Here is a 16,165-nt window from a genome sequence, read left to right as displayed (position 1 = left end):
TTCATATTAGTAATAACGTTAATGATTTTGAAAATGTTCCTCGCTTTTTAAATGATATTGCATTATTCCCGTGACTGAGTCCGATCGTAAAAAATTCCGCTGAGGGAGATAAAAAAAAAGCCCCGTTAGAGCCCGATCTAAAAGTCTGGTGTTGTCGTTGTTGTTGTTATTGTTTTTTTGGGGGGTGTATTTCGGAAAAACCCTCTCCCGAAAAACTTCTGCTACTATTATCATTCAAATTTCGCGCGCATATGGTATGAATCCAGTGGCGTGGTTGGCATAGACGTTGTCAACCTCAGGTCAAGCTGGATTGCTGGAGGAAGTTCTAATTGTAACGATTTGGGGCCGAGTTGGTTTAGACTCACCAGACCACGCACGACAAAATCGAATATTCGAATCCGGATAAAAATGAAAACCCATTACAGAGGCTTTTCTTCTCCCACCGTGAGGTGGGAGTTTGTTTTGCCACTTTTTTTCGTCATATTTTTTCTAATACATAGGTATATATATATATATATATCGCGCTTATTTTGAGGTTGAGGGGTTAGTTGGGTTGAGGGGTTAGTTGGGTTGAGGGGATAACCAAACTAATCATTGTTATTGGGTTTTTGTCTCCAGGATGATAGATATATAGTATTTGGAGGGAAGATCTTGATCGCTGACAACTGATTGTAACTGATTCTGTGCGTTTAAGTGTGTGTACAGGTATTTGTTTTTTGGCCGGAATAGCTAAATTATATCGGCGGCACGCCCTCATTTATCTCCAACTTCTAAATCATCCTCGCTTCATCTCTGTTCCAGCTCCATTGAATTACTCTTCAGAGTCCAGTTGTTTATCGGCACTCTTCATCTGATCAAATCAAACTATTTATCTACTACATCCCCTCCTGTCTCAACTTCTCCTTATCCCCTCCCCTCTCCTCATCCCCGTTTCCCGATAGCATGCTTCTGTTCATATTCACTAGCAGAAAGAAACTGAAGTTCACGGGGACATCAGTAATGTAATAGCCTAGAGATTCAACGGGAAAATATCATTCGCGTGATCAGACAAATCGAGGACACGAACTCGTAGAAAAGCCTGTTTATTGTTTTTGAGAAAGCTTTTCCTGCCTATCTATCTACCTATCAACCAGGCTAACCGCCCGGCAGGCAATTAGTTGAATGAAGCAACATTCCCTGCATAATTATCTCTCCCTTCGAGAAGAAATTCCGCGCACGGAGATGTGCTCGTCAACCTCTCTCTCCAACCCGAAATTTTTGACCCGGGTGACTGACTATCTCACCATCTATGCCAGGGCCTTTCTCACTCTACAAATACAAAATCTCCAACGCATGCCCGGTTCCCTTTCCCTGGACCACGAAAAAGCTGCCTACAGGTTCGGCTTCACGTCCTCCGCCACGTCTGGCTCCACATCCATCGACGAGTAGTATGGGTAGGGGGCCGAGACTGGTGGTGTGCTGTCCCCTCCTCCACCAAAGGCCGAACCTCTCTCGATGTCCCGACCAACGCCGATCAAGTGCCCATTCGTGCTGAGACCAGCCATACCATCTGCGCCGGCCGAGCGAAGGCTCTCCTGAGAAGTCGTGCCCAGACCCAAACCGCTACGACGTCTCAGCTCGCCTCGGCTGCTCTTTGCGCCCATCTTCCGACGCCCAAGTCTCTCCTTGATCTTCCTACCGCTGCCGCCGCTGCTGCTGCATCCCAGCGAGCCGCCATTGAGCCTCACACCGAGTCCGATCCCAGCCAACGCATCGTCAACCTCGTCGCCGAATCCGGCGCCGAGACCGAGACCTTCCTCAGCAGGCTTCACCTCCGCCAGCTCCGCCCACCGGACCACAACGCGACACTTGCCCCTCGCCATGGCCTCGCGGATACGGCGCCACTTCGTCTCATCCTGGTACAAGCCGTCGTAGAACTGCTCCCACCAAACGCCCCGACACGTGCTGGGTATCTCCTTCTCCCGCAGACGGCCCACCTGCTCATCCATCTTCAGCTCCTGCTTGCTCAGGTTGAGGACAGACTGCTCCCACTCTGCGACCTTGCGCTTCCACTCCTGCTCGTTGTACGCCGTGCACAAGTCCCTCGGGTCCCAGCCGCGGAGGCCGTCGACGGACAGGAACTCGATGCGCTTGCGGCTCGGGACGGGGAAGAGCTCGGCCGAGCTGAACTCGAAGATCGGGACGCCCTGCTGCGAGAAGTCGTAGTCCTGGCGCTTGTAGACCGTCTTGCTCTCTCGCTCGGTGCCGCGGGCGCGGAAGATGCCAAGGGGCGCGGAAAGGGGAATGCTGAACGGGTTCCTAGGGGGTGGGTAGGGGACGGAGTCGTCTCTGGCGGCCGGGTAGGCGGTTACGTGTGAGGCTGGGCAGGCGAAGACCACCCAGGATGTTGGGATGGGGAATTTTTTGAAGTTGGGTGGGAGCTGGAGGCCACTATTGTAGGATGATGGGGAGAGAGTCAAGACCGGGCGGGAGATGAGGAACCAGAGCCAGCTTTGAACTGCTGCTCCTGTTTGGCCCGTTGCAGGGTCTGTGACTGTGGTTGGGCTGTGTTTTTTTTTTTTATCTGTTAGACTTCCGTATATATGTATATTTGTTTTTCCGTGTTGAAAGGTTGCTAGGGAAGACTTACAGATCGATCTCATAAGCATCAACTCTCTCGTGTAGGCCACCACCGCTGTAACACGCCAGCAGAACATTGCTATGATTACCCGTGTGCGCATCAGGTGTGAAATCATGGAAAGCGATGTTGCGACACTCTCTCTTCTTCTGCGTGCCCGACTCTTTTCCTCGGCTGAGCAGCCACTCTCGCAAGCCCTTTCCAGTAACCTCGTCAACTTGGCCACTGATAACCAATGGGGAAAGAGGAGTCTGTGAGATGCGACCGAGAGCAACACCACTGTCTTTGCGGCGGCCGTTGGAGAGGTGCTTAGCGGCGCTGGATGGTGTGAGATTGGCATTGCCTAAGATGGGGGGGTTGCGGCGGTTGGGAACGTTAAGTCGGCTGCCGAAGGTGGCGGGTGTTCTGTGGAGCAGGACTTCTGGAAGTTCTGGTGGTTGTTAGCTTTTGTTCCCATTTAGGAAGGTACGGAGGCTTTGGAGAATAGCAAGAAAACATAAGAAAGCAGAGGAGCAGAATTCAAGCTACTCTTGGAGGAACAAAAAAGCAGAGTGAATCGGAGTGATCGACGACAGTGATTCATGACAGTGGTCGGGAGACCGACAACAGTCGAGCATGTAGCCGCCTCAAAGCTGAGCCCAATCAGACTGAGATGGGAAAAACGGACAAAAGTAAACAACACAGCAGCCACCTCAAGTCTGAACAGCAAGTACCACAGCCATATGCCTCCAAGATTGACATGACAGAATAAGAGTCCCCCCCCCCCCACGACAGAAAACAAAGGGAAATAAAAACAAGCAAAACAAATGCAATCAATGGCGGGAAAAGGGAAAAGGGAAAAGGAACCTGAGCTCACCAAAAGCCCAGCTATTTCTTTCGCCCACCGCCGCTTGGAGGCGGTCATTCGCCAGTGCCACGAACCCCATGCGGGCCTTGAGATGCTCATCCAGTTTCTCTCTTGCGGCCCACACTCGCAGCTCTTCCTCGCCCTCTCGCGCATCCCGCCGACCCTTGCCGACCATGCGGTCCTCATCTTGAATCACCTCTTCGTATTTCGCGTACTCAGTATCCAGCTTGGCGAGCTCCTTGTGGTGGGGCTTGTGGCGGATGCTGACGGGTGGAGGGGCCATGCCGGGCGGGAAAGAGAGGGATAAGGTTGATTGGGGGAAGATGGAGAGAGTTGATGGGTGCGGGAGAGCGGTGTTGGGAGATGTTTGAATGGGGATGGAAGGGGGGTAAGGGTGAGGTTGAGGTTGAGTGTGGGTGTTGTTGTACGTTGTCGTTGAGGGGTTGTCGTAGGGGTGCTGACTTAAGCCTTGGGAGGGATCGTTGGATGGGTGGTAAGGATTTACGTTCTCATCTCCGCCAATCGAGTAGGAACTCAACCCCTGTGTATTGTTGTCGTGGGGTTGAGGAGGTGGCGCCATGTTGTAGACATTCGTGTAGGTGCTGTGGGCGTGATTTTCGTATTGGTGCTGAGCTGGAGCGTAGGGGAGAGTCGCAACTGGGGCCAGAGCGGAGGGGTTCATGAAGTTGTTCAAGTTGGAGGATGAGATATGGCCTTCATTGCCGCCTTCGATGTTTTGTCCTGACTCCATGTTGCGGATATCCTCCTCGCGAATGGCGGCGAGCACATCATCATCGAGTCTGATTTCGAAATCCATCTTCAAATGGCCAAGATGGTGATGCTGATAAAAAGTGTCGAGGTTTTGTCGAAGGAAGAAATTTGCAACTGGGGGTAAAGGATTTAGGGTGGGGAAGAGAAACTGGGGAGTGAGTCGAAGGTGAATGAGTCGAAGGTGAACAGATGGACGGTTTGAAGACCGAGAGGTCTGTTATCAAAGCCGAACTCGGTACCACTTATCAATCGTTGACTCAACCTCCTGATACCGTTACGCTGATTCTCTTGAACTGTTTGCTGTCAGTAGAGAAGTTCTAATATTTTGTATTCTTGAAGAGTTGTCTGTGATTCGGAGACTCGAGATACAAGGCGAGGGCGCGAGGTAGGAGGTGACCGAGCTGGATGCAGCAAAAGAACTTACCAAAGTCAAGCCGGCGTAGTGTCAGATGTTGAAAAGAATTGCCTCTCCTGTTGAAACCCAGAACAGATACCAGAGTTCGATTCTCAATTTCCGTTCTCACCGATTTCTTTCGTTGTCAACCCGTGATGAGATGAGATGGTATAGAGTTTGTAGATTCGTTTTCGTCAGAGAGCTCAGTCGATGACGCCTAAAGCTAGTAGGAAAAATTAACCGGTCCAGGAAACGAATTGAATACCTTGTGGAATCAGTCAATATCGAGGTGAGAGGATGACTCCAACATACTATTCTCAGGGGCCAGTCCCCTCTTGCCACGCAAAGCCCCGCTTCTCTTTTTAGCTTTCTGTATAGCCCGAAACTTTGAATCAGTCGTTAGATTCGGAGCAGAGATTTCAATGTCGCGCGGTCACAGAAAGAACTTGCAAGGCAGCAAAGCTCAGATCCTGCCAATTCAATGGAGGAGGCCACCACTTTATATGCTGTCCGCTCTTTAACCAAAACTTTCCCTTTGGGCCTACATATTATTCTAATATATCATTCAATATCTCTAGTACGCTGGAGTTCTTTCGCCGCCTGCTAAGTGAGGTTGAAGAAGAAGCTGTACGAAAGGGGGTGGTTAGAAATCTCGCTTAAAGGGCACACTTAACTTTCTTGGCGCGTGGTTGACTTCTTATTAGAAGGTAGCAATGGAAGGCTATGGCAGCTGTCTGCAACCATGAATAGACGATCATTTTCTAAGGTCTATTCAAAAGCACAATTTGATAGCCTATTGCTATAATTGGCCCCTTGAAGATAGGGCTGTCCTGATAATTTGCTATAAACGGAAAGAAGTCCATGACAGTAGATAATAACGAGAAGGAAAGCATGCAATACAGCTGAGCCGTTTCCGCTAAATGAAAAATTCTTTTGCAATCTAAGGGTTAGTACAGAAATGTAGTTTGTAATCGGGTAGATAATTCCATTCACAGCCCGAGTCATCTTAAGCTAGAGCACTATGCACGTCTGCCGCGGTTTGCTGCAAAACTGTCAAAGATTGCGTACCGCAGGCTCGAGGAAATGTAGAAGCTCGCATAGATGATGCTATAGATTGTCTTCCAAAATAAGCGCTTGATATTCTTGTAGTGTCAATACTGTTTGACAATAAATATTATTACTGCCCGTGTTATTGCCGCTCCAGACTTGGCATTGGCCTTCGGTTATAATAATGTCTTCTCTTCGTTCTACCTTTTTGCTACTACCCACTTAGCAATAAATATGCTTCCTTTGATTAGCTACAAATACTAGTAGAAACTAAGCACACTCTCCACTTGGCAGCACCTGCTACCCCGGACCACTGGAACTCTAAGCAGCCTACATATATATCCCTTATAATCTAGAAACTAGCTCCATAAATAAGTCAAAGACTTCTCCTCTCAGAGATCAAGCAGCGCAAAAGGATAACAAATCCACCGACTAAATAATCAGACAAGCGTATGGGCATACCTATCCTTTAATCCCAACGCAATGCTGTCCAGAAAAATAAAAAGACATATACACACATACACAATTTCTCTCTCTCAATGTCGGAACTCGTGACCTGTATTACGATTAAAAATTATATACTCTCGCGAGCTGGGTATCTGTCTATCCATGAATCTACGAAAACCACATGAACCCCAACATAACGCCCACAAGCCCCGCGCTCATCCCCGCAATCTCCTTCCCACCATTTGCGCTGCCCTTGGTACTACTCGGCGTACTCGCGCTCCCCGTCGCAGAACCAGTCGAGCTCACCGTCAAGGATCCGCCACTCGTCGTAGCTTGCAGGACTTGGCCTACACTGGGTAGCTTCACGTCTCCGTTGACCAGCCAGCCCCCGGCTGTCGAAGTCGGGCACGCAGGGGGTGTGATAGAGGGCGTGTAGGTGGAGCTGGCAACTCCAATCGGTTGGAGCGTCTTCCATACATTTTGGAGATTCGTGAAGTCGGGCGCTACTGGCGTCGGAGTTCCGCCGCGGGAGAAGCCGCCGGCGACATTCGTGGCTTGGACGGTATCTGAAACGGGGGTTCCGTAAGAGATGAGGCCATAGTTGTTGGCTTCCTCGATCCACTCGTAGACGATGGCCCCGCTCCAGATGCTCTCCATATCCGCACCCAGGATCGCAGATTGGTCCTGGAAAGTGCGCGGCTTGACGGTATTGCAGCCTGTCTCGGAGAAGAAAATAGGCACGTTTAAGTCAAGGGCGAAGGTGTTTAGTTTGTTGTAGCCGGACGTGACCATGGTATTTTCGCCGCACCACTCGTAGGCGTTCAGGCCGAAGAAATCGATACTTTCAGAGGAATTGGTACCACATGCGAGGTAGTTTTGCAGCATAGGACGTAACTCGGCGATATCTGCTGCGGAGTATCCAACGGGCACCTTTCGGTAGCCTTTAGAGTCTCTGTATGCCTTCATATCTCTTGCAGCAGCCTTGATGTACGGGGCGGCAAGAGATTGGTTATTGAGGGCAATGACTTCGTTGCCGATGAAGAAACCGAGCGTGTTATCGTATGTGTGGAATGCGTCCATGACGGCGGCGAATGCGTTGAATTGCGATTGGTTCCATGATGCGTAGGTCTACATCGTTATCAGTACATATTTCCAAGACTCGAGGTACGAAGAGCATTAAGCATTTACAGGATCGATGTCGGTCGTGAATGTATCTAAGTCAACCAACAGATAGATCCCAGCATCTGCGAACGCAGACATGCAGCCCGAGTGGTCTCCAGCGGGATCGACGTGGTAAACACGAATTGCGTTTGCGCCGAGGGTGGCCATTAGGGATGCGTCGCGTTGGCATTGCTCGGTATCGATCAGCGGATCGTCCTCGGTCAATTGGTAGGCAATACCTGGGCAACGATTAGCAAAAAAGGTTCGCAGTGAAGATTGAAAGTTGGAATTGGCGTGCCCTTCATGTAGTACTGGGTCCCATTGCTGTAGAAGAACTTGGTTCCGCTGGTAGAAATCTGTGGTACTGCTGCATGGACGGCACTGATAGATAGGCTGATCATCAGCGCAAGGCCCGTGAGGAATCTCGAGAACATGTTGTTAACGTGAGCTGCGGAGTCGGAAAATTAATTATAGATGCTGAAGATGTATGAATAGCAGTAGTTGCTGAGGATACCTCCTGGCTGGCTGACGAACAACTGAGCGAATGTGATGTTGTTGTTGATGTTGAGATATGGGATGTTTGCAGAGGAACGAGACGCGGAAGTACCAGCTGGGTGAGCAGCTACTGTTCTGTTAGTGCAGCATGGGCGGCCCGGGCCCAAAAGCAAGCTTCGATCTTGTTTGGATCAAGCCTTCCCTAGCCCGTTCACTACCTACAAGGTATATTCCTTGGAAAAGAGAAGCTGCGTTAAACTCCATTGAGGCTGGCGCCGGTCGGTTGGTCGGTCGGTCGGTCGGTCCGGCTTTGAGGGCAAAGCGTGGGTGGATCTATCAAATCACGAGCATGCTCAAAGCGTGACCTTGGTGCCCACAAGCCACCGGCACGTGCTGTACCATGTGACTGTGCTGTAGCCGCTAGCCAGCCTAGCGTCAGGTGGCCCGAGCTCCCAAATTCCTCAAGTACTTAAGCTGGCCTCCCTCCTACTGATCTTCCTTTTCTCTTCTTCATACTTACCTTCTTGGAAACATGGCGCTCATGAATGCCGTTGTTTACAGTACGAAACCTCCATTGCACATCGGGGCGTTGAGAACTGTCAGCTATCCTTCGGGGTCGCTGCTGGGGGAATTTTTGATAGCACCTCGCACGAGTCTTTTGCGAACACCTACTTTTCCTTGGGATCCGAGCTTCCTGCTCGGCCTTGAAGAAGAGCGTCGGTCGAGTGTCTGCCGTAGGGTTGGAATGGCTTTACGTTGAATAGTTGATCCATAACGGCTACATAACCATAGAATCGCAGATGTATACTCTTCATTTGATGCTGGTCCTCATGCATCACTCACTCAGTAGTCCCCCGGGCTGGCGATCAAATTGCCACGGTGGGCAGACTACTGAGGCTCCCGCAAATAGGATACAGGATATACTATGAGTACAGTAACACAAGGTGAGTTCCCCTCTGGAGTCCTCTGGAGACGGGACAAGACATGGCAGGCAGACAGAGCGCGTCAGCGTCAGTGTCTCATTCCTTGTTCATCATGTATACTTCTCTACTATGGAAATGGCCATGAATGTCACAGGCAAGACAGCAATCGTCACTGGAGCGGGCTCTGGTATTAACCTCTGCTTCGCGGTCAAACCCTCGGAGAAAGACTGCAATATCGTCTTTGCAGATCTTGCTCTCCGTCCAGAAGCCGAATCCATAGTATCTCAATATCCCCTCACATCAGCCAACGCGAAAGCGGTCTTCCAAATTTGGATTTTTTTCAGTTCCTCGTTGACTTCTCTCTTCGTGGGCTTCCACACGTGTGTGAGTCAATATCTACCGATAGAGATCAGATGCAGTAATCCTAGACTTGCGAAGGACAGTCTCTCATACACCACTTGCGAGAGACAGCCATGAACTCCACATCCTTCAAGACAGCTCGTCTGTCATGCAACGGAAAGACAATTCAGGCTCCAAGACCCTTCATCATCGTCCGCCAAAGCCCATAGCGGCCCGTCATCAGCTACCGACTGTGACTTCAACCATTCTTACCATATATAGCCCCTCTCGCACAGATTGAACCCCCTCTCTCGCGAACTCCGCAATATGGCCCAACCTACAGTATCTCTCATCGATAGCGTCCCCGGGCAACTTCTGGACCAAATCATCCGGAGCAATCCTGTCTCGGCCGTCTCAAATGTGATGCTTCTGTGAAGATCAATTTATCGGCACGCAAGAGCCCATCTCCTTCGGCTCCATTTGCTACCCAGTCAAGAGCAGATGCGACGCTCCGAGACGCTTGATAGATTTACTTGGACGTATCTTAGGCAAAATAGGAATTGCATTCCGTCGCCTCGATCGCAAAACTTGACGCCGTCTATATGTCAGTCTAAGCTGATCCTTCGAACAACGTCCCTCGTTCATAGCGTCGGCTTATCCATACAGATGAATAAATCAAGAGCGAGCTTAGTTTTACAATTTTGGGGGGGTGTTGGCATTCTAGCTTCGAAAGCGCTTCACCTAGGTCTGTTTTTTTTATACATTCTTTGCCATCTCTCTCTTGTTTCAAGCGCCTTGTAATCTCCTGCGTCAACAGCCATGCTAACGAGCCATGAGATATCCTTCCTCGTAGCTATTTCCTCGTTTGTACTATCAGGAAAGACTCGGACACAAGTGCTCTCTACTCATCTATCTGATGTCGATACAATCAAAACATTGATTACCCAAACGAACTGGATTAGTGTTGATACCCCACGACTTGTTACCGGACTACTGCAGAGATAATCAATTGGAGTCAACACCGACCTTCTCACGGATAGGCTCTCGATATGGATACTCTTTAGTAAGACCTCTTCGCCTTAGCCCGGGGTCTTCTCTCACAGAAATAACAGGTCCTCGGATTTCCGCAGCTACAAGCCCAGTCGAAGACTCCAACTTCTCTGTACTATTTTAGTTCGTGATCGAAGGCTACGAATATTGCGAAGTAGTAATGATGACCTCCGCATTAGCTTATTGCATCTGATGGGTTACCATCACTTTCGCTATAGCACCAAGATGATCCGATCGCAGTCATTCTTCTCGAGACGGTGCTGTAGCTACCACTTCCTTCTTCGTATCCTTCGCGATTTTAGGGACGGGAGTCCCCGACGTTCCATGGATGTACTCAACGGAGATCAGGGCGGTGGAGATACAGAGTAAATGTTCACGTTTGGCGATGGCGATGAAGTGGATCGTATGCTCCCTTTCCACAGTATCTAGGCACTTCAGCTGACATGCGTGAAAGACGAGTTTCATGGTTGCGGAAGTCACGCTTTCTGGGACCGCGAATCTCAAACGGCGGTTCGGGATCGTCTGGGATGCCATGTGCTTTTCATTTATACCTATGAGATATTGCTTCTACTCCGAGACCGCCGAACCCCTCTCCCGAAGACAGCGACCACTGCTTCTTCGATACTAAGCCCGGGATATTCATACATCGAAATGAGATAGCAACACAGTTGCAGAGATCGGCTCTATACGAGGGAGATGGTAGAAGGATTGAGTTTCAGGAGAGGAGAGTGTAGAAACTAATGCTTAAGAGATGTGAAGAGTAGTCCAATGTATCGGGAAAGTCAGGAATTACTACGATAGGATCCCTTCTACACAAGAATAAGACATGTTTTCCGATAATCTTGAGGCACTCACAGCATAAAACAATTGGATGGTTCCCTTGATTGAGTACGTATGGCGATAAGGGCCGAAAAGAGGGTCAGGCTAATAGCCGAGTAAGAAGTGGGTCTGTCGATTATATTCTGTTTTTCACTCTTTTTGTTTTGGGTTCCCTCAAAACAACACAACACAAAGGCGAAACAACCAAAAAAAATGCTAGTCTTGCTGCTCAACTCCGAGATCTGCCGTAGTTCCTTCTGGAAGTTGGCTGTGATGTTGATTGTCACCGCGTGTCGCACCTTCCGTTCTCGTCGTTAACCTCAAACAGAACGGAATCAAAACGATCTGCGACATATGCAGGCAGACACAACAGGTCCAATCTCGACGCGCACATAACATACGAACAAGATACCTCTCTGAGAGCCACCAATCCACAAGATGTGTGTGCACCACCATATCTTGGTAAGCCACAAGTCCTCCCTTCCTCCCTCCCCCCTCTGGATTCCCTTAGCTCATTCTGCCCCAGTACACATGCCACCACACCCGCGATCTCGAAATGTTCTACTGCGGTCGGGTGGATGGTCCATACGCATATGCGCACGCTAATCCCGTCCGATCTAACCTCTCGGCCCCGACCTCTACCGCCACCTCCATCTTCCCACCCAAGGATCCCCCTCTCCGTCAAATCGAAAGCTTCGATGGCTACTTCCCAATGGAAAACCTAGTTAACCACTTCTGCAACACTGCGGTCGAGATTATCACCCAGCACGCACCGTACAAGTGCAAGCCCTGCCGCAACTACGACCGCGACCGGTGGCGCCGGCAGAAGTCCCCTATTCCTCTCCCCGACCAATCGCTGAGCACCGGAAGCTTTGGCTCAGAGGGATCCGATGGTGATATTGATTCCGATCAGGAGGTGGACGAGTTCGGAGCCAGGCGCATCCGGACTCGGGATGTGTATCAGGCCGACGAGCATGGCAGGGATGAGCACAGCGAGGGCAGCGGCGGCGTGAGTATTGCTGGGCTTGGTGGTGCTGCTCAGAGGGTGGAACTCGGGCCCCACGAGGGATGGACCAACAGTAATGATATCAATACCATGATGGCGGGTCTCCAGAGAGACATAGCGAGGTTTACTGTCCGCCGGGCTTGGGACCCAAACCGCTTGCAGGAAATCAAAGAGCGCTGGGGTGGGTTTGGAGGGCTGAAGATGACGAGTTCGCCTGTGTGGGGTGATATGAGGGAGCGGGAGCAAACGAGTTCGAACAGTGGTTCGAGGGGATCGAGTTACAGGGGCGCGGATATGACGATGGGCGGTGGTAGGGAAATGGACGGCAGTACGGAGAGTGGTCCCGGCTTAGGACTCGATTTCGACGGCCAACCAGAGAGTACGGGTGAGGTTGGCGAGTGTGCGAGTCTTGAAGAGAGTAGCGTCAGTGAGGCTGGTAATGTAGGACTGGGATTTGGGTTTGAAGGCTTCGGCATGGATGTCGGTGGATCGACTGTGACGGAATCAGACACCCTCGAATCTTATGGATCTGGACGACAGAGAAGTGATAGTGCTTCGAGCGATGACACTGTGGTCGAAAATAACGAAGGCAGCACTCTTGATGATCGAAGTGGAAGTGTTACGGAGCAGTTTTTAAAGGACACGGAGATCTCCAAAGAGGGACCGAAGATTGAGGTTACTTCTACACATGTCAGTGTGGATGAAGACGAGACGAGCGACGACTTGGAGGAAAGCGTTACAGCCGAAATCATAATGATTCCTGAATAAGGAGTCTGGGGCATGTCGAGGGTTTCTATTGGTTGTTCGATCGATCATCTTCTGGCTCGGCGGGTTGGACTAGGGTAGCCGGATGGAAACTTATGGATTGGTTTCTTGATGGATCACAGGATCACGGTTCATTGTATTTATTACTTTGTACAATATCAAAAAAGAAGCAAGAAAAAAAGGAAAATTACGTTCCGTGGTACCGAGTCCCATGAATCAAACTTTTCCCTATTGAAAAATTTCTACCCCTTCACTAAGATCACGCAATATCATCGATATAGGTAAATATAGGCTCCTGTAGGAACCCTCAAACAAGCACAGGCACGTTCCCATTCTCCCCTCTTCCAATAGCCTGCCTCCCCCCCTTCCCCTCCTCGCCCTCGCCCTTACCCTCACCCTCACCCTCACCCTCACCCTCACCCTGACGTCCATCTCTCCACCACCTCCCTCTCAGAATCGGCACCTTCCTCCCCATATTCCTCTTTCCTCTCTCTCCCCCCATCTGCCTCTTCGGAATCACCAAACTCAACACCCCATTTTCCATCCTAGCCTGCACGCCCTCCTCGACAACGGAGCTCGGGAAGGCAAATGTCCGGGTGAACTCCCCTCCGAACCGCCCCGAAAGCAGGACGCGGTGGCCACTGCTGGCCGACGAGCTGGTGTTGTGGTTGAGGTTGCGGTTGGGACTGGGACTGGAATGCTGTAGGAGCCGGTGCCGCGGCAGCGGTGGTGGTGAGGAGGATGGCTTTGCGCTGGGGGGGTTGGCTGCATTGGCTGGATTGATGGTGGCGGTGGTGGCGGTGGGTAGGTTGGCGAGGAGGTGGTGATGGGTTGGTATTGAGTGTGCTGCTGCTGTTGCTGTTGCTGTTGCTCTCGTCTGTCCCGTTCATGATCTCGGATGTCGGTTTCACGGACTCATCTCTCTGGACCGTCGTCGTATTCTTCTTCTTTGTTCACCTTGTTGTCGTTGCTGTTGTCTCTCGGAACCGGGGCCGGGGCGGGAGGTCTTGTCTAGGGTGTGGTTGTCGTGGGCCTCAACGGTGCTGTCGTTCACGCCTGCGTCTGGGATGTCGCGGCTCCGCTATGAGAGGTCACATCAGCTCTGTTGTTGCATTTTATACCTACATACCACCCAGATTAAGTGTTTGGGAATGATTCGTGGCTCCAGAGATATGTCTACGGGGTGAAAATTCCTGGCGGGAATAATCGAGCGAGGTAAAAAGAAGGAGGAGGGAAGGCAGGGTACTTGCTAGAGGTGATAGCTGCATGGACTCTCTTCCAGGTCGAAGCGAGGAATGAAGCAGTTGACGAAGCGGTGGTGACGAGGGAAGTGGTGGTCGAACTCGTCGATGTAGTTCAAGATTGGGGAGGAGTTTCTGTCGATGCCTCCGCCGTAGCCGAGAGTGGCTTGGAGCTGAGAGAACGGAGACATTGCTCTTTTCTTGAGTTTCTGGTCAAGTTTCTGATCAAGTATCTGGGTCAAGTATCTGGTCAAGTTGTTAAGTTGTAAGGTGTGATATATAAGGAGAGGAACCTCGACCGAAATGCATAGGTGGTCCTTGGTTTTGTGCAAATGAGCCAGGGGAAGCAAACACCAAGTTGATACAAATTGGCCTATCCATCACCAGTTCTGAATTAACGTGAAGCAACATCTGATCGTATAGCATGGAGAAGCAAAGGAATCTTCCATTCATTCATTCATTCACCGTTGCCTAATCATTCCATTGTCGTGCTAATGTCAGACCACCTTTCTCCCCAAACACCACGTGCTGCGGTGAATGAATGCATCAAGGACGCGCAAACAGAGGACGGCCAAAAGTCGGGACTATATATACTCAGGCTCCCCCTCTTAGACATCTTCTTCTTTCTGATTCACACAACAACTTCTACAACCTGGATTTCAATCATCAATCCAACACATACAATCAGGTTGAGAACTCACACTTGCTTCCTCCACCCCCAACACTTCCAAACACTTCGATCAGACACAGTCAAGATGTCTGACCTCCTCTACCACGTCAAGCGCACCATTACCAACTTCGCCGATGACAAGTCAGGAGCCACCCGTGTCGTCGATGTTCTGGGCACCTTCACTGACCTGGCCGCTGCAAAGCTAGCAGCCAACGCCGGTCTTGCCGTAAGCTCCTTTTCTTCCGTTTCCTTTCATCCCCTCCCCTCCCCTCGGCTTCAAAACACCGTACTGATCCTTCTTTAGTCGGAGGGCTATGTCAAGGACGACTTCGAAGTCTATGAGCAAAAATCCGAGACTGCCTTCCAGAAGTGGAAGCATGCTGATGAGGTCACCGTCTTCGCTCGGGCCCCAGCTGGCCAAGAGTTTGAGGTCTGCCTGGATACGAAGCCCAACACTGGTTTCGAGGGTAACGTTAATGGTGAGGTTGAGGGTCACCTCCACTATGGTCAGTACTTTGACTCCCCGATTTGCTCGAACGGGAACTGATAGGTGAATGCGCCAGTCCTCCAAACCACCATTGACTACAACAACGACCGCATCGGCGGCATCCAGACCACCGAAGGTACGTATTGTCTTAGAGTTTCCCCCTCCCCCTTTTTGACGTGATCTCGGGGGCTTCTTCAGTCCTGATCAGGTCTTGAAACATCCTATCCATTCTCTTGGAATATTTCATTCACATCTTTCCGTTCTATTTGAAAGGGAGTACTGACTCTGAGTCCCACCCTAGTCGAAGGTACCTATCCGACCCGCGCCCAAGCCTTCGAGGCCGCCAAGACCATCCTCCTCGACAACGAGGTCAAGAAGTCCGATTTCGCAGAGTACGACGCCAAGGATGAGTTCGAAGGCGAGTGGCCTTACGGCGACGAGTGCCTGGTCCACGCCGTCGGTCAGACCGGCGAGAACTTCAAGGTCTTGGTCAAGGCTCAACCCCACTCCCACAAGCTGCATGCGTGCAAGCACCACGAGGGCAAGAAGTGCGAGTGCGAGTGCCAGCATGGCGATGCGGCTTGCAAGGCGAAGCAGTGCAAGCATGATGACTGCGAATGCAGCAGCAAGTCTCGTTAAAGGGGAGAGGCGAGAGACTTGCAGAATGTAGGTGATGGGTGATGCTGAGCAATCTGAACAGTGAACACCTTGGAGCGACTGGGGTTTTTCTGGTTTGGGGACTGCGCGGGTGGGACTTGAATCGAAGTGTTTTTTTGAGAGGCTATTTGCTCTCACGGGGAATAGTTTCCGGGCTATATCGAATCTCAGGAGAGATGATACCATAGCTGAATCGAATTGCATTGCATTGCATTGGAAATACTTCCTTAAATTCCAAACATCCTTATGCAATGATTGCAAACAAACCGAACAGCGAAGTAGGCAGAATAACGCGAGGGTGTAAACAAAAGTAGCTGCGCGCAATGTGTGATACGTGATGCAGATATTTTGATTCTTGAAAATCGAATGTAACCGTAACGTCTTCTCGAGTAGGCAGAGAATAAAGGAAAGAAAAAAAAAGAAAAAAAA

The 16,165-nt window shown here is 50.5% G+C and overlaps 5 protein-coding genes across 5 annotated transcripts; 3 read left to right on the top strand and 2 right to left on the bottom strand.

Moving 5' to 3' along the window:
- Window positions 1-1,370: 1,370 nt before the first annotated feature.
- On the bottom strand, window positions 1,371-4,281 carry L3040_007946 (uncharacterized protein; the record flags this gene model as incomplete). Its single annotated transcript, XM_007295554.1, has 3 exons — window positions 1,371-2,544; window positions 2,630-3,047; window positions 3,474-4,281. 3 exons carry the CDS (start codon window positions 4,279-4,281, stop codon window positions 1,371-1,373), a joined length of 2,400 nt encoding a protein of 799 aa, XP_007295616.1.
- Window positions 4,282-6,291: 2,010 nt separating this feature from the next.
- Window positions 6,292-7,718, bottom strand: L3040_007945 (uncharacterized protein; the record flags this gene model as incomplete). Its single annotated transcript, XM_066154766.1, has 3 exons — window positions 6,292-7,251; window positions 7,312-7,523; window positions 7,583-7,718. The coding sequence occupies 3 exons, from the start codon at window positions 7,716-7,718 to the stop codon at window positions 6,292-6,294; spliced, it is 1,308 nt and encodes a 435-aa protein (XP_066010662.1).
- A 2,701-nt stretch (window positions 7,719-10,419) lies between these two features.
- On the top strand, window positions 10,420-10,719 carry L3040_007944 (uncharacterized protein; the record flags this gene model as incomplete). The annotated part of the gene is made up of 2 exons (XM_066154765.1): window positions 10,420-10,494; window positions 10,546-10,719. The coding sequence occupies 2 exons, from the start codon at window positions 10,420-10,422 to the stop codon at window positions 10,717-10,719; spliced, it is 249 nt and encodes an 82-aa protein (XP_066010661.1).
- Window positions 10,720-11,466: 747 nt separating this feature from the next.
- Window positions 11,467-12,684, top strand: L3040_007943 (uncharacterized protein; the record flags this gene model as incomplete). Its single annotated transcript, XM_007295557.2, has 1 exon — window positions 11,467-12,684. The coding sequence occupies one exon, from the start codon at window positions 11,467-11,469 to the stop codon at window positions 12,682-12,684; it is 1,218 nt and encodes a 405-aa protein (XP_007295619.2).
- Window positions 12,685-14,677: 1,993 nt separating this feature from the next.
- L3040_007942 (uncharacterized protein) lies at window positions 14,678-15,718 on the top strand (the record flags this gene model as incomplete). Its single annotated transcript, XM_007295559.1, has 4 exons — window positions 14,678-14,818; window positions 14,897-15,098; window positions 15,156-15,215; window positions 15,381-15,718. The coding sequence occupies 4 exons, from the start codon at window positions 14,678-14,680 to the stop codon at window positions 15,716-15,718; spliced, it is 741 nt and encodes a 246-aa protein (XP_007295621.1).
- Window positions 15,719-16,165: the final 447 nt, after the last annotated feature.

Source organism: Drepanopeziza brunnea, assembly GCF_022702325.1.
Source record: "Drepanopeziza brunnea f. sp. 'multigermtubi' strain 214-2 chromosome Unknown ctg14, whole genome shotgun sequence".
Taxonomy (NCBI): Eukaryota; Fungi; Ascomycota; class Leotiomycetes; order Helotiales; family Drepanopezizaceae; genus Drepanopeziza; species Drepanopeziza brunnea.
Note: the sequence above shows the minus strand (reverse complement) of the source record. Positions and strands in the feature narration are given on the sequence as shown.